Source organism: Pristis pectinata, chromosome 20 (assembly GCF_009764475.1).
Source record: "Pristis pectinata isolate sPriPec2 chromosome 20, sPriPec2.1.pri, whole genome shotgun sequence".
Classification (NCBI taxonomy): domain Eukaryota; kingdom Metazoa; phylum Chordata; class Chondrichthyes; order Rhinopristiformes; family Pristidae; genus Pristis; species Pristis pectinata.
In genome coordinates this window covers 34,433,513-34,453,918 of record NC_067424.1, presented here as the reverse complement: position 1 = coordinate 34,453,918, position 20,406 = coordinate 34,433,513, and the positions used below count along the sequence as shown (strand labels likewise).

At 41.8% G+C, this 20,406-nt stretch overlaps 1 protein-coding gene across 2 annotated transcripts in view; it reads left to right on the top strand.

Moving 5' to 3' along the window:
• Positions 1 to 20,406, top strand: part of klhl12 (kelch-like family member 12) — a 52,741-nt gene that overhangs the window by 11,669 nt on the left and 20,666 nt on the right. For both annotated transcript variants that reach the window (XM_052034573.1, XM_052034572.1), the window contains exons 4-7: positions 27 to 180; positions 874 to 1,091; positions 8,886 to 9,035; positions 13,715 to 13,829. In XM_052034573.1, the coding sequence (XP_051890533.1) occupies positions 27 to 180; positions 874 to 1,091; positions 8,886 to 9,035; positions 13,715 to 13,829 (637 nt within the window). The remainder of the gene's footprint in view (positions 1 to 26; positions 181 to 873; positions 1,092 to 8,885; positions 9,036 to 13,714; positions 13,830 to 20,406) is intronic.

Genomic DNA, 20,406 nt, shown 5'->3' with positions numbered 1-20,406 from the left:
TGGAGGCGCTGTTCATCTCCTTGCAGCTTTCAGAGAAGAGTAAACCTGACGTTGATATCCAGGGTCTGACAGCCTCCACCATGGAGATTCTCCTGGACTTTGTGTACACAGAAACAGTTCATGTCACTGTGGAGAACGTTCAGGAACTACTTCCCGCAGCCTGCCTCCTCCAGCTGAAAGGTGAGCTTTCTTCTCAGTCTTGCTGCTCTTGGAGAAGTTCAAGGCTGAATGGTGTGAAACCACTCTCATAACTGCTCTTCTATGCTGCAAAGGATCACCCATGGCCTGTGAAACACTGAAGGTTACAAACGTTTGTGTTGCTAGTTGATGGTGACATTTTACTGGAAACAAATAGCTCTTTATTTCAGGAGAAAGAACCTGTTGTTGTATGGTAGCTCTCATGACCCTGGATTCTATCAACATGCTTCATAGCAAAAAAAAAACTAATAAAGTGTAACTACTTTTGCAGTGTAGGGAAACACAGAGGCCAGTCTGTGGACCAAAGTCCTGCATACAGTGGTGTAGGAAAGAACCGATTCAGAAGTTTTAAAGTGGTGATAAAACCAAATCAGTACATCCGTTTAAGAGGATGGACAGGACATCAGTTTAACATCTCTTGTGAATGACAGCACCCCAGACAGTGCAGAATTCCCCCAGTGCTGCACTGGAGTGTCTGCCTCTGAGCTTTAACCCACAATTCTCTCACTTTGAGATGAGGGTGCTGGCACGAGGCAAGGCTGACACTTCGGACTTTGATTCTGTCTAAAGAGAATCATTTACCTGCTGTAGGTACTAACAGCGATGCAGAATATCAGCATGACAAAAATGGCCATTTCTTCATGAGATTAGTGTATTTTGTGTACTTTCCTCTAGGTGTGAAGCAGGCTTGCTGTGAATTTTTGGAGAGTCAGTTGGACCCATCCAACTGCTTGGGAATCCAAGAGTTTGCTGAAACTCACAGCTGTGTGGATCTGATGCAAGCGGCAGAAGTGTTCAGCCAGAAGAACTTTCCAGAAGTAGTCCAACATGAGGAATTCATGCTGCTAAATAAGGAAGAAGTGGAAAAACTCATCAGGTGTGATGAGATTCAGGTGAGCCCTTGGCATTTCGAGCAAAAGCATGCTAGAGCCATTTATCACAGGATGTTTGATGGGAAAAGAATGGGCAGGTGACACTTGGAATGATAGGCACCAGTTTTCATAACACTTTGTGGGAGATTCTGTCCCTTCGAAAGTGGTTAGGGAATAATGAGCAGCAATATTATAGAGAGTAATTCAACATTTACTATGTTGCCTGGTTCATGGAATGTGCGTTCTTGATTTTAGAGAAATTAAGATCATTATGATGCAAATGTGAAACTGGGGTGAATAAAAGGGAAGACACTGGAGAAATAATTAGGTGGGACTGAGCTTGAATTTTGGAATTAGAGTGATTAAAAGATGTCACAGTATAGTGACGGCACTGTAGTCAGGTAACATAGATGATTGGGTAATTCCTTTGTCAAATGAAGTTTGATGATTGCACTAGAAGTGTCTGAAATTGATTTTATGCGCACAATTAAAATGTTACTTTCATCCATGCATTGTGTTTTCTGGAGAAAGTATACTGCTTTCACTGAGAGGTGTTGCCATGGTTTTTGTTTCCTTTCTGTTTAAAGGCTGAGTTGTCCAGAAGTTTGTTAGGTCTGTTTTGATGCACTAAAAGATTATTGCACCAGTTGATCTCAGCATATTAGAATCACGGTTCCAGATTATGATCCTAGTACAGATTTTTTCAGGCAATACATCCAGATAAGGTCAGCGAAAGGGCACCCTTATTTCCTGCTTGTAGGGCAGGCATGATAGTGTAGCGGTTAGCGTAACGCTATTACAGTGCCAGCAACCCGGGTTCAATTCCGGCTGCTGTCTGTAAGGAGTTTGTACATTCTCCCTGTGACTGCGTGGGTTTCCTCCGGGTGCTCTGGTTTCCTCCCACATTCCAAAGACGTACGGGTTAGGAAGTTATGGGCATGCTATGTTGGTACTGGAAGCGTGGCGACACTTGCGGGCTGTCCCAGATCATTCTACACAAAGGTGCATTTCACTGTGTGTTTCAATGTACATGTGACTAATAAAGAAATCTTATTTTGTCTTATTTTGAGCAATTACTGGCAATTAGTCATGCAGCAGGCATTAGAGCTACCCAGCCCACAAAGGCACATCCCAGTGTTGCCAAGGTATTGCAGTGATAGATTTAAAGGACAGCATGAAAGATAGAAGAGGAAGTGTGTCTCCTTCCTTACAGACTGTGACCTGGAGGTCCTTGTGAAGAAATCCATCCCAGAAGGGGCGTATTGTGTTCTGGGGGCCCAGGTGGATATCAGGAGACATAATTGGGAAAGGTTGGTAGAGGGTTAAGTGAGAAGTGGATGTTTGGAGCAGCAGGCGGTGTTAAAGGTTGTGAAGCAGATGCAGCTCAGAGGTTCTCCATAGGAAGAGGGCAAAGGCTTCACAGATTTGTTGTGAAGGAAAACAAAGCAAAGGCGGCATTTCTAAGATTCAACATTTTATTAGCAGGTTCTGCACATGGAAATTCTTAAAACTATTGCATATTTACAACAAGTTGTTTGGTGTACCAAATTATTTAATACAAAATACTTTGTAATAACACATTACACAGAGAGGGTTAAATCTCCACAGCAGGTTAGATTCAAGGAGGAGATAGAATATTAAAAAAATACAAAAGAAGTGACATTTGACACTAATTTAAGGTAAAGGGAGGTGCATTTGGGAGAGGAGGTGGGGCTACAGGCCATATAACATCCCTAATCATATCTCCATACCTGCCCATGCACAGCCTCCCCTCTCCCCACTCTCACTGCATCAGTTCATCACTCCCTCCTGGTCAGTCAGTGCCATGTCTATTTCCCATGCAAATTATTGTATTCTGTTGCTTTCACCTTGGCATGCATAGGGTTCTCTCTGTCATGCACCCTTTTCCATTGGCTTCGGAGTCTCAGTTCATCTATCCCTGTTTTTCTCTCCACTCCTGAACAGAACTCCTGCCTTGCATTTTCTTGATCTCTCTGCTCCTCTATATTCTCACACTCCCTCCCCAGCCTCCACTGACCTAGCTATCTCTCCCACTTCCCCTCTAATTTCTCCCACTCCCTCTGTCTCTGCAAAGTGGTTGGCTGCCAACCGGGAAATAGAGACCAAAAGAATTAAACATTGAATTTCCAGGTTCCAGGCATTAGGATCTCTCGCTCCTCACCTTCCTATAAGCTTGGTTGAATTTTAACCTGGTGGTGCACTTGGAATTGGGTGTGTATCATGTTTTCAGGTCATTATAAATGAGAGTGCATTTGACACCAGTTCCAACCATCTCATATCTGGATATTAAGTCAGGAGTGCACAATCCTTGCAAGGGGTTGATTTATCCACTATTCAAATGACTTTTATTTTAATGGTGCACAAATATGTTTTGCAGGCTCCTTTGAAGTTTGTATTTAAGGGTGAGGGTGCCATGCAGAAGTGGATAGTCAGCAGGGGATGTGAAGTGGAGTGATTGTGTGGAGAGAGAGGTGGGCTTGACAATGTTGAAGGTGGGGTGATGAGCATGCAGCAGGACAGAATGATTTAATGCATTAACTTTGTACCATTGTACTCCAGAGCAGCCTTGTAGTCTAATTAATTTCTCATATCATTTATGATAAAAGCTTCCATTTATTAACCACTGTAGAGAGACTTTTCTTATTTTCTGATTATCTTCCATTTATATACCCTCAATACTATCCTGCCACCAGATAGAAACACTGTGACACCTATTTAGTTATTTTATAATCCTTCAGTTTGATATTCCTCATTCTTTACACTTTAGTGAATCAAACCAAAACTGTTGTCTGTCTTCATCAATGAATTCATAGCTTATGGTAAAGTTGTAGTGAATGGTCACTGTTTGCGGAGTTTGCACGTTCTGCCTGTGACGACTTGGGCTTTCTTCGGGTGTTCTGGTTTCCTCCCACATCCCAAAGGAGTACAGGTTGGTAGGTTAATCGGACACTGTAAATTGCCCTTAGTGTGGAGGTGAGTGGTAGAGTCTGGAGGGAGTTGATGGGAATGTGGGGAAAATAAAAAATTGGATTAAGGTAGGATTAGTGTAATGGGTGGTTAATGGTCAGTGCAGACTTGGTGGGCCAAAGGGCCTGTTTCTGTGCAGTATGCCTCTAATATCAGTGTGACACTAAGGTGGTTTTCGGGGAGTGATCCCAGATAAATGGGGAGTAAAGCTGCATAAAAGTACCATAACCTCGCTAGTTAAGTCAAACCCTTGACACTTCTAGCTCCTCTTCATGTATCCTGCCTCCAGCTGCAGCACTCAAGCACACATCAATACACTTGTGCACACACCAACTCACACACCCGCAACTGATCCAGTCGGACAAGACTCTCATTGATAGATCATGTCAAAGTTATGAGGACTTGCAGGCTAGCTTCCAAAGGATTCTTCAGAATCAGGGCTTCACCAAGAGAGGATCCTCCTCCGCATAGTCTTTGGAGTGTTCCAGGCCCATGCTGAGGGCATTTTGGAGGAAGCTGTCAATCTCCATGGGAAGAACATACCTTGCGTACCCTCATCATTTTTCTAGGTTTTATTGAATTGTCTTCTGTCCTCCAGTCACAGTCTGCTTTCTGCAAAATGACTGTTCACACTGTACAGCCCTGCTCTTCTTTTGTTACTTTTCATTGTGGGCTATCCAAAGACATGTCCCTCCGCCTCCTGTGATTATGGATATGAGCTGCAGAAAGTGGAGGGAGAAGTGGAGGAGGAAGGACACACGGTTATTGTACCAGACTGTACTAAAGACAATATGTTAGAAGGGTGAATTGCATGAGGTGAGATGCTTAGTTTTAGCAACAATAGTAAGGCAGGAGATGCTCACAGGAGGGGAGAATCCCCACGACTATGTCTCATTAGAAGGAAGAATTGTACCCTTTATATTATATTTTCATCATTTTTTCCTGACAGAATGCATTTCTTTGCACTTCCCTGAATTAAATTTCTGCCCATTATATCAACCTCTATTTTCATGAAGTCCAGTGCTGCCTTCCTCATTGTTTGCCATGCATCTATTTTGTTTCATCTGAAAATCACTCTGCATCCAAGTGCAGTTAATTAATACATGCCAAGAAAAGCTGCAGCATCAGTACAAATGTTTGGGAAACACTTCTACATACTTCTCTCCATTCTGAGAGGTTCTCTACAACTTTTGTTTCCTGTCTCAAAGTTAAATCTGTAACCTACCGTGAATGCTGCCTTTATACCATATGCTTCAATTTTCTGACAAGCTTATTACAAGGCACTTTGCCACATAACCTTTGAAAGTTCACGTACACATAAACCGCATTACCCTACAACCATCTCTGTTTCCTCTCATCAAAAATCTCAATTGCATTTAACCTCAATTTGACTTTAACAAATCATTCATTGAAACTTATGGCACAGGAAGGAGGTCATTCAGACCATTGTGTTCACAGTGACTAAAAAAAACTATTTTCCAGATCACAGTCCTTAGCTTTAGTCATAACTCTTCAAGTGCTCGTCCATCAAACATAATGAGAATTTCTGTCCTGATTATCCCTTAAGGCAGTGAGATCCAGATCTTCACTACACTTTGGGTGAGAAGATTTTTTTCTCTTAAACCCTCTTTCAATTCTTCATCAATTAACAAGGGTATTCCTCACAATTATTGACCCTCTCCTAAGTTCAACTCTTGCTCAACCTGTCAGCTGTTCATTATTTTATAAAGCTAAATTAAATTGCCCCTCTGTTACAACAAAATGACCTTAGTTTTATCTTAACTAAAATTCTCCAGCTCAAACAGCATCCTCCGTGTGCTGAGCAGAGCTGTGATCTGTCTTCTTTAATGTAATACTTACAACGTGACCATCTTGCTCTTACATTCTATGCCTTTGCCAACAATTGCAGGTATCCCATGTGCTTTCTAAAGCATATTTGCTTGTAGTGCCACCTTCAAGGATCTGTGGACATGGGTTCCCAAGTTCCCCTTATTGCTCCATGTGTTTTAGTACTCTACCACTTATTGTTTATCCTTTTGCCTTTTTTGTCCTTTCCAAATGCATTATTTCACATCTCTCTGGAATGAATTCCATTTGCCACTTTTGTGCTTCCCGGCCTGTTCATTGATATCTTCCTGCAATGTCCTGCAATGCATATTCAACCACACTGCCAATTTACATATTATTTGCAAACATAATAGTTCCAACTGTTGATACATATTGCAAGAAGCAGACGTGTTAGCACTAAGATCTATGGAACTCCATTGCTAACAGCTTTGTAGTTAGCAGATTCCCATTTACGTTATCTTTTGCCTTCTCCCACGAGCCAACTTTGAATCCAGCTTGCCATTTTTCTTTGCATCCCATGAAATTTTACTTTCCTCGTCAGTCTGCTGGGTGGTACAAAGGCATTGTAGACCAGGTAAAATATGCTATCGTCAATGACCTTCCTTGTTACTGCCTTAAAAGAATTCAATCATTAGTCAGACACGACTTTCTCATAACGCATCTATGCTCAGTATTCTTGCTTAACCTGTACTACTCTAAATGATGATTTGCATTTTACCTCAGAATCTCTTCCAATTATTCACCCTGCCACACTGAAGGTGCTGTCAGGGCTGGAGAATTTTGCATTAACAGGGAAGAGTGGCTAAACATGCAGAAGGTCAAGCAGCATTTGTGGAAAGGGAAATAGAGGTAATGTTTCCCCTTCCGCAGATGCTGCCTTCGATGAGTGAGTGAGAGTCTTTGTCCTGAAACAGAATGCAACAAAATGGAGGAAGACATCAGAAAGATTTCAGGCAGCTTTCAGAATGGCCAGTTAAGAGGCAAACCACTTTAATGTGAATGGATCTGAGGGGATGCACTTGGTTAGGAAAGAAAGAACATCACCAATAAGAAATTCAGTGGTGTAGAAGAGCAAACAAATCTAGAGATACAGGAGGCAAATCATTAAAATCAGTGTTGCAGCTTTGTAAGACAAATAGAAATGCTATACAGCAGTGGAATAGAATTCAAAATTGGCAAAATTACGTTAAATTCCTACATGGTCTTTGTCATGTTACATTTAACTACTGTATCACAGTTCTGGTATCCATATTATCACAAAGAGAAGCAGGTATGAAAGGATTTACAAGGATGGTATCAGCAATGATATTGGTTTAGTTATGGTCACACAAACCGAAATACAGTGAAAAGCTTTTGTTGGCATTGCCATCCAGATGGATCATTCCATACATAAGTACATCAAGGTAGTAAAAAGGAAAAGAAAATGCAGAGTAAAGTGTTACAGATACAGCAAAAGTGCAGGTCAGGCAGACAAATAAGTGCAAGGGCCACAAGTAGGTAGAATGGAATATTAAGAGTTTATCTTTTTGCGTAGGAGAGGTCCGTTCAAGAGCGTAACAGGTAACAGCGGGCGAGAAGTCATCCTTGAGCCTGGTGGTACGTGCTCTAAGCTTTTGTATCTTCTGCCCGATGAAAGAGGGGAGAAGAGAATGATTGGGGTGGGAGTGGTCCTTGATTATGTTGGGTGCTTTCCTGAGGCAACAGGAAGTGTAGACAGAGTCATGGAGGGGAGGCTGGCTTGCGTGATGGACACGGCTGCATTCACAACTCTGTAATTTCTTGCAGTCTTGGGCAGAGCAGTTGCCATACCAAGCTATGATGCATCCAAATAGGATGTTTTCTATGGTGCATCTGTAAAAATTGTTAAGGGTCATCGGGGACATGCCAAATTTAAAAGAGAAGGTTTTGAGGAGATCTGTTAAAGGTCTTTGAAATTATGAATGCATTGTACAGAACAGGGTTGGTGGAAATGTTTCAACTAATGGGAGAATCAAGATCCATGGATTTCCCTCCCCTGCCATCTCGTGATGAGTGAATTGCAATGCCGTAAAGCATAAGTTTCAGACTGCCAGTTATGGCAAACAGCTTCAATATATGTGGATAAAATAACACACTCAGTAGTTTAGAAGAGCATGAGGATCAAAAAAAGAGTAAAAGCAAACGAAAATACAGGATGGTTACTAATCCGTTTGGTAACAAAGAATCATTTCCATAATCAGAATGGTTAGAAAGTAGAGCAACAAACAAAATGCTGGAGGAACTCAGCAGGTCTGGCAGCATCTGTGGAGGGAAATGGACAGTCAATGTTTCAGGTCGAGACCCTTCATCCAAAAGTAGATCTTGGTATCACAGCGAGTGAAAAGTAGATGGTAAGAAATGGAATGGAAAGATATATTGAAAGGCTGAGATAAGGTGAATGGAATGGGAGAAGATTCTTGTGGAATATAAACAGTTGCATTGACTAGTTGTGTTAAGTAATCTGTTTCTATGCTGTATCTTCTGTGTATTTTTAAGCATCATTGTACTGTAAGATGCATCACTTTTGCAGTTGGACACTGTTATCACACAGCTACAAAAGTTGCCGATCTCCGTATGTAACCTCACAGCAATGCTGATGCATCTGGGAATTAACTTTGTTAATTTTTGTTCAAATTGCTGCAGGCAAAACTTTGAAGATCCACCAGTAAAACTAAATGAATGCTCACAATCACTGCATTGCATTGAAAAGCACATTTAATTTCAATTTCATATTGGTGCAATTCCATAGAGCAAACAGAATATTTTTGTGATGTATTCTTACACGTTAAGAGAAAACTAACTTTGACTCTCACTGCCATTAACAGCGCCACCCCCACTCCTCCACTGTGTCTAGTTGTGAGGGAGATGTGGCCCATCTTACAAGTTTGTGGTTATTTAAGTGAAGACAGAGCAAGTACTGCAGGTGGTTGGTTGGTGTCTGATGAGCTGCTGCTGTTGCAGGTGGATTCAGAAGAACCTGTGTTTGAAGCAGTATTAAATTGGGTAAAACACTCTAAGAAGGAACGAGAAGACTTCCTACCAGATCTACTGCAATATGTACGGATGCCACTGCTCACGCCAAGATATATCACAGACATTATTGATGCCGAGGTGGGTACCTCTTCCAAACAGACTGTCTTTACTTGTAATTTAAATGATTCGTGAGGCAGTTGTGTGCTTTACCATGGTTATTAAATACAATTCCAATTGTTAGCAACTGTGCTTTCATCATTGGTTTGTTGATGTGCTAGTGTGCTTGCTGCCCTGTGGATACATTTATTCTCAGCTGCTCACTCCATTTAATTATCACTGCTCACTGATTTAGTGGGTGATTAGTTGTTGCCCATATGCTGGTGTCTTTTTATTCTGTCTTTGGTGCCTATGTTATGCTGCAGTGTTCATTGGTATTTTTGCAACCAGTGAGCTGTGATGCATGGGATTTCTTTTAGTTTGTCTAAATTACATTTTTCTCTCACAATTGTATGGCTTCAAATTATTTCTTTTATTATTTCTTTAATTTTCACATAATGCAAATCATTTCGTCACCATAGAGGCTTTTGTTGTTTGGTGTTATAAAGTCATAGAGTTGTACAGCACAGAAACGAGCCCTTCAGCCCAACTCATCCATACTGGCTGTAATGTCTATCTACGCTAATCCCATTTGCTCACATTAGGCCTATATCCCTCTATTCCTTTCCTATCCAAGTACCTGTGCAAATGCATTTTAAATGCTGTGATTGTATATGCCTCTACCGCCTTCTCTAGCAGCTCATTCCCATATGACCACCACTCTCTGTGTGAAAAACCTGCCCCGCAGATCGATAGAGTCATAGAAAATTAATTATAATCTCATGGAATTGTCTATAGATCTATCGAGTTTCAGGGAATTTTGTTAACAAAATGATCAAGATCTGTTTGGATCTTGACATCCCATGTGCACAACACCACGGGAATCAACTGGTAATATATCACAAGTCTGGCATATGACGTGCTCTTCCATTGCTGGTGATCTGTGACACCTTTCTTTCAATGAAAGTATGATGCTTGGGTTTTACTTGTAACCTGTAAGCTGTAATAACTGTCCACTTGCTACTGTGCTTAACTTTCAGCCTTCCTTCCTCCTCCTCCTCCATATTGCAAGACTCAGTGGACTGTTTACCTCCTCAGCTTTGCTGTCACTTCCACCTTGATCAGTTTTAGAATTTGCCCTGCCATCCTTGCTCACACCCTTCTCCTAACACATCGATTGTTCTCATTTTCAGTTTACTCTCAGGATCCTGGTGATGTTACTGCATTTGCTTTACGGCTTGTCAAGGTCACAATCAGCATTTTAAAGAACAGAAAGGGGAACAGGCTTTGTAAGTAGGTGAGGACTTGGCCCGTTATGGGAGGCACTTGGTATTGGGGAAGGAAAATGTATAAATCAACCAGCTAAATTTGATTAAAAATTGGGATGAAGATGGGAATTAAGGAGGTGGGGCCCAAGGGGGTGGTGATTGAAGAAGGCAGCTGGAGCAAGGACAATTTGGCTGGTGGGAAGGATGGTAGATAAGTGAGTGATGGTGAGGGAGAGTTGGAATCTGCTGAACGGATTGGGCCAAGACTCAGTGAGGGTTGGCAGGAAGGATTAAACAAAGACATCGTCTTGGGCGTTAGTGAAAGAATAGAAGACACAAAAGGAAAGTCTATAAAAAGATGACAGTGAATGCGACACATGCACAATGAGAAAAAAAACACAAGATGCTGAGCTGAGATGAGTTAAAAGAAGTACACACGCAACATCAGTGATAGTACGTGGCTGAGTCATGGGGTGTATGTATTTATTTTCACCATTACTAATGTTAACAGGCCCATTTATATTAAATTACCTGTTGAATCAGTTCTAATGTTAGGTCGAGAGGTTTGAGAGCTTCAAGTTCCTGGGTGTGAACATCACCAACAGCCTGTCCTGGTCAAATCACGTAGATGCCACAGCCAAAAAGCTCACCAGCGCCTCTACTTCCTCAGGAGGCTAAAGAAATTAGGTTTGTCCCCTTTGACTCTCACCAACTTTTACCGATGCACCATAGAAAGCATCCTATCTGGATGTATCACAGCTTGGTACGGCAACTGCTCTGCCCAGGACCGCAAGAAGCTGCAGAGAGTTGTGGACACAGCCCAGCGCGTTGCAGACACCAGCCTCCCCTCCTTGGACTCTGTCTTTACCTCTCGTTGTCTTGGTGTAGCAGCCAGCATAATCCAAGACCCCACCCACCTGGGACATTCTCTCTTCTCTCCTCTTCCATCGGGTAGAAGATACAGGAGCCTGAGGGCACGTACCACCAGACTTAAGGACAGCTTCTACCCCACTGTGATAAGACTATTGAAAGGTTCTCTTATACAATGAGATGGACTACGACCTCACGATCTACCTTGTTGTGACCTTATAGCATTGCACTTTCTCTGTAGCTGTGACTCTTTACTTTGTACTATTACTGTTTTTACCTGTACTACATCAATGCACTTTGTACTAACTCAATGTAACTGCACTGTGTAATGAATTGACCTGTACGATCGGTTTGTAAGACAAGCTTTTCACTGTACCCCGATACAAGTGACAATAATAAACCAATACCAATACAAGAAATCCTCTTGCCACTAGAGAAACAAAGGACTGCAGATGCTGGAATCTAGATGAAAAACAGGATGTTCAGGAGAAGGGTCCTGACCCGAAACGTTGACCACCTGCTTTTCCCCACGAATGCTGCCTGACCTGCTGAGATCCTTCAGCATCATCGTGTTTTTCCTCCTCTTGCCATGATTTTTAAATTTTCATTCCCTGTGAGCAATGCTACAGGCGATTCTCAACTTTTGTTTTCCCTCTTTTATTTCATCAGTTCTATAAATTATCAGGGTTACTTGCTCTAACTAGTTGGTTTGGTATCTTCTCAATGGTTTGTGGGCACTTGTGATTCACATCTGTGTATTTCTGTGGCCTTTGAAGTGTTGAGAGTTGCTCTGTAATCTTTTAAGGCTGCAGATGGGCTTTTATCTCTTTGAAGGCCCCAGGTGAGTTCAGATTTTAAAAGTATCAAGCAAACAAATACAGTCAAACAAGTAGTGAAGCCTCTGACAAGAACTACCAATTGAACATATTTTTGGCCATGTCACAAAGGTTGCCTGAATCAGAATTGATTGGCTTTGCCCCTCTTGGAGCCAGAATAATTAGTGCAACAAAATGGAACAAGAATGAGCCTGAACATATTTATAACAAGCAGAGCTGGTTTTTAAACAATGTGTATTCATTGGTGAAAATAAATTGGCGGATATGAAGTTCACTCTTTTCGTGACTTTGATTGAGCCACATGGAGACTGGAGCTGTAGATATAACAGGACTTTATTCAGCGCAAGCAGACATTCAGGAGGAGACCTGATGGAAGAATCTCCTAGGAGAATCTCTCTGAACTCTCAGTACATTGAGTTTTTATATTCTTTCAAAGATAAACATCAGTTTCGGTAGTTACAGTTGCAGTGTGTCCTGCAAAGTTTTTGGGTGTAAACAAGTGGTTCTATAGAATTATATATTTACTATGAGAGCACATCTCAATTGACAAGACCAATTCTGAACTCTCAAACTCTGACCAACAGAGGGCTGTGGAGACCAAGTCATTGGGTATATGTAAGGCAGAGATTGATAGGTTCATGATTGGTAAGGGAGTTAAGGGTTATGGGGAGAAGGCGGGAGAATGGCATTTAAAAAAAATTCAGCCATGCTTGAATGGCAGAGCAGACTCGATGCACTGAATGGCCTAATTCTGCTCATATATATTATGTCTTATGAATATTCAAATACCGCAAAACAGCAGCATTGTACCACTGTATTGAGGGATAGCTCTTTGGATACACGAACACCCAAATATTGGTTGATAAATATGACCATGATCATGTGGTAAACGGCAAAATAGCTGGTCTGGAGCCTTCTCCGATCTCATCCTGGGGGGTTTCAGTGTAATCTGATTAACATAGCCATGTAATGTGGTCTGATTATATTGTCATCTGATTTCAATGTCATCCAATTAACAGTCATTATCAACCCTCCCTGCAACTTAACGAGCTTCTTTTCTGTCCTTCCCAATTCTGACGAAGGCTCTTTGACCTAAAATGTTACTTCTGTTTCACTTTGTATAGATGCAGCCTGATCTGCTGAGTATTTCCAGCATTTTCTGTTTCTATTTTAGATTTCCAGCATTCGTAGTTTTGTAGATTTTCGATTGCCATTTATCTATTGAGCATCCCTGTGTATGTTATAATGGTGCAAAGCTCAGGGTGTCCCACGTCTAGTAGCTGGTTTCAGTGCCCTTACAGTATCAATGGATGTCATGTTATTTAACAAAGTATCTTTATTACAAGTATCTGTTAAGAGACTATCTTGTCAATGATGGTGCGCTTTCAAAATGAGATACCAGACGAGTGTTATCGTTTTCTTTTTGATTGAATGATGTGCTTCCCTTCTTCAAATGAATATGTTGCTTCCCCTTCTAGCTGAAGTTAGGGTTCAGCTAAATGACCTGCCTCCAGTGACTTTTTTTCCAGTTGGAGAATCAGTGTTGCACTTAGAAATTATTGATCTACCTCTTTTTCCAACAGTCATCTCAGTAGGATCAAGATTTGGATTTTTCCTGTTATTTTGCACCTTGCTTATCTCTGATTTGTGTTGCAGCATGACTAAATGGAAGCCAGTCAGTGACACAGAAATGGAAATCTTAATGTTAATCAATCATTAGGACTGATTATTTTCCCTCTTTCCACAGCCTCTGATTCGATGCAGCCTTCAATGTCGTGATCTGGTGGACGAAGCCAAGAAGTTTCACTTGAGGCCAGAAATTCGAACACAAATGCAAAGCCCCAGAACCAGGCCAAGACTGGGTGAGTGTCCATAAACGGATGAGCACTTAATTGTATTTGGGGTTCACAATGGAGTCCCACCATGTCTCTGTAGGTGATTCTTGGAAGTGAGGAACATTAATTTGTACTCCACTAACAGGTTGCTTTATCTGCAGGATCCAACAGTTTTGGAGTCACCCCCTGTAGACAGTTCCCTCAGCGTTGTGGATGACTTGCATCCACTTCACTTCTGTGGGCACTGAGGTGGATGAAGATGATGTGGCCTGCCCACCAGAGTTGAACGAGTGATCAGAGCCTTAGTGCTGAGGGTGTTGGCCTGGGAGAGGACCCTGACATTGATTCACCTTCCTTTCCAATCAATTTGTAGGATTTTGTGGTGACAGCATTGATGATATTTCCCCAGTGCTGTGAGCTATCTACTGGAGGTTGTCCATTACTCTGAAAAGTACAGGAGGGTAAGGATCACTGCTGATTCATAAACCAAGCTCAGTATTCTTCACTGCAGTACTGCACTATCTCCAACAACCTTTGCCTGGAGTGGAGTCAGTCTGCAGGATGAGCAGGACACTGTTCAACCTTCACTCCGGGGGTGGTGAACCTGTGGAATACTCTACCATGGAAGGCAATAGAAGCCAAGCCATTAAGAAGGACATGGATAGATTTCCAAACCCAAAAGGCATCAGGCAGTATAGGAAGAGCAAAAATATGGTTCTAAGATAGAGGATCAGCCATGAATGTGTTGAATGATGAAGCTGACTGGCCTACCCCCTCCTCCTATCTTTCTGTTTCATTATCTCCACTCTAGAACTAAGATCACTCAAACAGTCATTTCATTGCAATACCTAGATGATGCTTGCGTATATGTATACTTGGAATCTCACCTCCAAGCCATTGTTAACTCCTTCATGGAAATGTGTGAAAGAATAAATTTCACACCAAACATTTGAAAGACAGAGGTCCTCTCCCAATGTGGCACTACCACAGAATACCATCTCCTGGCAATCAAGATCCATAGCGAGATCCTGGAAAGCATTAGTGACTTTCACATCATGAGAGGCAGCTCTCGGCAAAGGTTGATATTGATGATGAAATTCACCACAGCATCCGGTACACCACACAGCCTTCAGTAGAGGAAAAGAACTTCTGAAAGCAGATTCTAGTCTGATACGGATTGTGATTCAGATTGCCTTCTGAGCGCAAAACCTTAGTTTCAATTCAGTTCAATAGATGAGATGACAGTCTCGTCTCTCTTGGTTGTTGATGTTGTAAATTATGACCTCAAGCAAGTTCCTAATGGGCAGATAGCTGAGGTTCTCAAAACTGCTGAAAGGTCAGGATGGTTCCTAAATTGAGAAGTTGAACTGCACTGTGGAAAAATGAAATATCACTTAGTGCTTATTTTAAGGTTCAGGTTAATGCATGGATGTTCGGAGAATGTTGGGGAAGATTCTCCTCAATATCTAGTTTATGTTATATCAAATAGTTCCTAATCATGACAGATGAAAGATAGGGAAAGATTTTCTTTTCTAGTTATTGAAATTAGACTTGCGGACAATGCGAGGATGTGAAAGGCTATTCAACAAAAGTGCCTTGGTTGTATGGTCTACTTATTCATCTATGGAAATAAAGATCTCCCACTTAGTGCATGGTCCTATGTTCCTCAGTGTCATTCCTTGTTAGAAAAGATCACTATTTATTTAGTATGAGGAGTTGCTCACATTTGGTCAGTGGGATAACTGAGGCAATCAAAAACATTTCGTATCTTAAAAGCTATCCAACAACAATGAGTGTGCTTCATGTGCAATTCAATCATTGAGTTTTAATCATTCTGCTTTAGTTACCCATGTTCCTTCTTTTCAATATATAGCTTAAAAAATAATATATCAAACACACATGGAACTACACAATTCATAAATAAATAAAATGTACTTACTTAATGATGGGAAAAATTTGTCTAAGCAAAGCTTCTTTGCTTAGATTTGTTTTTTTTAAATCTCAAGCTGTAATTTGAAGGCCACTTCTTTAATTTGGGTTACTGCTGGTGTGAGATCAGTCAGTTCGATACAGATTGGCCATTGTTACTAGGCTGATGCTGTCACAGGCTGGCTGTTCGCTGGAGATGCTTGCTGAACCACCAGGGAGGGTCTACTGTGGTTTGAATTCTACTTCTGTACCTCAATTGGAAATTAGGATCTTTTATCATGGAAAATCCCAGATATGTACGAGTGAGAAATACATCATAAGGATTGGGAGAGAGTAAACAACCAAACTAGAATTTGTATGTGTGGTTTTTCTACTTTTTTTTGGTTGTGAATCATTCAGGTGGCAAACAGGGTGAAGAGCCAGCTGTTCAAGGTGAAAGCCATTGAAGATGCACAGTAGGGCTTAAACCTTAGTGCCAAAAATCAATGACAGCTAGAGTAAGACCTACAACTCCCCCGTACAGTAAAGCGGAAACAAGTTTATGGTCATGAGAGGCATTGGGGAGAGATGAGTTTGAACAAAAAAATTTATGTTAAAAATGAAAATTAACTGAGAAGTGCAACAAATTAATTTTGCAGTTAGATTAAAAGGCTTTGAGAAGGAAAGAACAGGTTGCTAAATAGTATGACAGATATTAATTTTTTAAGTGCTAAATCTTTCAGTAAGGAGTGATGTTTTGCTTCATGAAATGTAACATATTATTGGATTGATTGGGGGAAGTTATGTGATCACCAGGAAATGCTGCCAATACTTCCTCTGTCTTGCTGCCCACCAAATGTGAGGATACAAAACTGCAGCTGAGAGCTGTTGTGATTGCAGATATCTTGTGAGATTGTGTTGGTAATTTAAGGAGAAACATTGAGACAGATATCCTGTAAGGTCTAAACGACAAAAACAAGCCTGGCTGTGTCATTGTTTTGAGTTCAGGGACAGAACTGAAAGGATGAGGAACTCTCCTAGATCTTTCAGTTCCACTAAATCATAATTAGAAATACTGGCCTGGGATTTATCGAGTAGTGCTTACTAAGCAGGTGACTCACAGTGCAGAGTTTGTCAGTGAAGACAAATACCATATATCGTGCTGTATGAAAACTTTGTTCAGGCACTTTCATGTAGCATTACCAAATACCATTCATCTTAGAGATCAGGGAATAATGCCAACTAGACTTTGAAAGAATAATGCTGAAGTATCATTGAAGACTGTCAGTGCAGTGGTGATGACATTCTTAGTTATCAAAACACTGCTCCACCACTGAGGCAGAAGTCTGGGATCAAGGAAAGCTTTGTAAATTTCCTAGCACTCTGAAGAACGCCTTCTACTTGCATCTGTGAATGCTGCCCTGATGACAAGAACTCTTATCTCCATGCAGACTCCGAACGCATGCTATTTGCATGCCTCTACAAGTGCAATCCCTGTCACATTGAAGAATGCTATACTTCATTTAGGTGATGATGATCCCTGCCCATTCCCCTGTCTCAGATCACCCTGTTACAATCTGCTACTTTATAGCTGTATGTGAGGGGAATGTGCTTCCCTTCCTGACAGCTAGCTCATTCCCTTCCTTAATGCCAGCCCCATAAAAACAGAAAATGTTGGAAACACTTGGCAGATCACACAGCTTCTGTGGAAAGAGAAATGGAGTTAATGTGTCAAGTTGAAGACCCTTCATCAGAATTGGAAAAGTGAAACAAAATAGTTCATCTTAAGTTGCAGAGAAGTTGTGGAAAGGAAGAACAAGTCCGTCACATCAGCATGCTTTTGACATGCTCCTATTGCTGTGGTATTAAATGTCTGGCTTCGATATTTTATGGTGATTCCCAGGCTGTTTTTATTCAATAAATGGGAATAGTAATGTTGCTAAGTCTCAAGGGGAAATGGTGGAGTTCACTGATGAAGGTGGACATTGTCAAGCACTACTGTGGAGTGATGTGAACTTGCCACTTGTTGGCAAGGCCCTTTTGATATTCTGTAGGTGTGAGTTGCTACTCTGTGTTCTGAGCTGGTGGAGTGAGGTCCACAAGACTGGAATTTGCATCTAGGCAACATTTAAATGAGTCCCCCAATTAATATGTCTATCCTGTCACCTCTTTCTCCTTATTTCCTCTTCACCCTGTGCCCTCATGATGCCCAGATTATGTAATGTGTGGCAGACTCACTCTTTGGAGAGAACTGCAGGATGCATCCTGAGCATTCCAGGTAGCGGGATCGTTCCTTCAGGACCCAGTGACACTCTTTGCTAAGCTCCTAGTGGCCTTGTGATTGCACTGTCCTGCACAATCAGGAGCTGAGATGGAAGAAGTGAAGAACAAAGGGGATGGCCGTTGCACACCAAGAGTCATCCAGCATGGAAGCTGAAGTGTAGTGAGCACCCCAGACTGGCTGAGGATGAACATATTGTGTAAGGATCCCAGGAGTGTGTTGTTGACCATTAGGACTTCTTGTTGCTAGTCACTACCCTCCCTGTATGTTCAGGGATCGATAAGCCTCTGCAGTTCATTAAGAGCCCAGCATGTCACATGAGTTCTGTCTATCACTCTCAGCCTTCAGGAAGCCCACATTCCTGCCAAATCTGCAATTTTGGTCTCTACTGCACAGTTTCAAAATAAATCCCTGACTGGAGAGACTTCAGTGACGTCCCATTATATAGTGATGTGGAAACTAGAAAGTGTGGCAGTTAGCAACTAAGGATGTCCCAGGAGCCAGAAAGGGCAACGGAAGGCATGGGTGAATGGCTAGAACTCCATCTGCAGAACGTGACATATCTCTATCACCACTGCCTTGGGAAACATTGCTCCTCAGAGTTAGAGGTTGGTGCACAGGTCCTGGAAGACTTAAAGGATAGGCCTTCCAGGCCAGAGCCTTTGTGCCCCTCCTCAAGCTTCCTCTGGCAAGTCAGCCTGAAGGTGAACAGCAACACACAAAGGAGCTGGAGGAACTCAGTGAGGCAGGCAGCATCTATGGAAGGAAACGATGTTTTGGGTCATCAGGATTGGTGAAGGGTCTCAACCGGAAACGTCAGCTGTTTATTTCCCACCATAGATGCTGCCTTACCCGCTGAGTTCCTCCAACTCCTTTGTGTGTTGGTCCAGATTTCCAGCACCTGCAGTCTCTTGTATCTCCACTCTGATGAAGGTGTTCTGTTGCGTTATCTCCTTCTCTATCAGCAGAGTGTGAGGCTGGTTTTGGGATGTGTACGGACAATGTACACTGCTTGATGTGGTGGTTTTTTAACACTACTTTTCCAGTTTTACTGTACAGGAATTTTTTGTTTTTCATACATGTAATGTCACTGATGTGGGTCCTTTGACCCCAGGTACTGGTATGGTTTCCATGCTTTACATGACCGCTAATTGAGATACTTTGAGTGGACTAGAGATAACAAAGATTCATTGGTGGCCAATTTGCTTGAATGATAATATTCTTGTGACTGCATGCACGTCTTTTATTGAATTTTGTGTTCTGTGCCATGATTGATATCACTACATTGTGATGCTTGGTGATGTCGAAAACTAATATGAATTTACATTACTTTTAATAGCTTATACAGTGTTGCACCTTTTCTCTATGCACAAATGACACTGACTTTATTCAGTGGCTAAAGAGCCTGTGTTTTCAGTACAGGATATTCAATATACTTTTAAAGCAATAATTCCTGGGTTGATTTTTTAAAAATTTATATTATACGGCTCTTATATTCTGGTGCCATAAGTAAGCTCTGCAACCAAGTAATTCATTGCTCAGTAATTGGATTGCTACTTTTTATTGATTTCCTGAAATGTCGTTGTGTTTAGCTAAGTTCTGTCCTCAAAATCTCATGAAATTGGTGAAAAACAAATATGCATCATTAATATATTTTATACCCAGAAAGGAGTGCCAAAATATCACCTGTGCAGTTCCCGATAGGATAAGATTTAATTCAACAAGGCTTGATTCAGTTCAATGGCCAATACTTGTAAGTAATTAGAGATGCTCTTCACTCTTTAAAGACACAGTCCCCTTGGCAGCCAGACTGCAGCAGCATACAGTGGCAGGCTTCAGGGGAGAGAGAGAGCTGCAGTTTGCAGAGAGACATGGAAGTGTTCATCGGTGAGATACCAGCCAGCAGGGGGAGGGCTGCAGAGAAGGTGGGTGGCGGGGTTCTTTCAGAACCAACCTAAGGAGGTGGCTCTAAACGTCTTCTTCAGAAATGAGAATCTCTGCTCAATTGAACAGTGTGTCAGGAAATTTCTTGAACCCTCAAGACCTCAAGATATGTCAAATGTTGCTCTGCCATTTAGACAGACACACACACGTGTGCGCGCACACACACACACACACACACACACACACACACACACACACACACACACATGTACGTGTCAAGCCTCCAGATGTAAGATGATGAAAAGGTCACACAATGTCCTTCGTCACTTTTTGGGCTGAAACAGCAAGGAATTGGGGGGACCCACTGGAATGTATCGCCAGGAGGAGGTGGCCCACTGAGGCACAATAAGGCATGGTAGCGTAGCGGTTAGCGTAACGCTATTACAGCACCAGCGACCTGGGTTCAATTCCAGCCGCTGCCTATAAGGAGTTTGTACGTTCTCCCCGTGACTGCGTGGGTTTCCTCCAGGT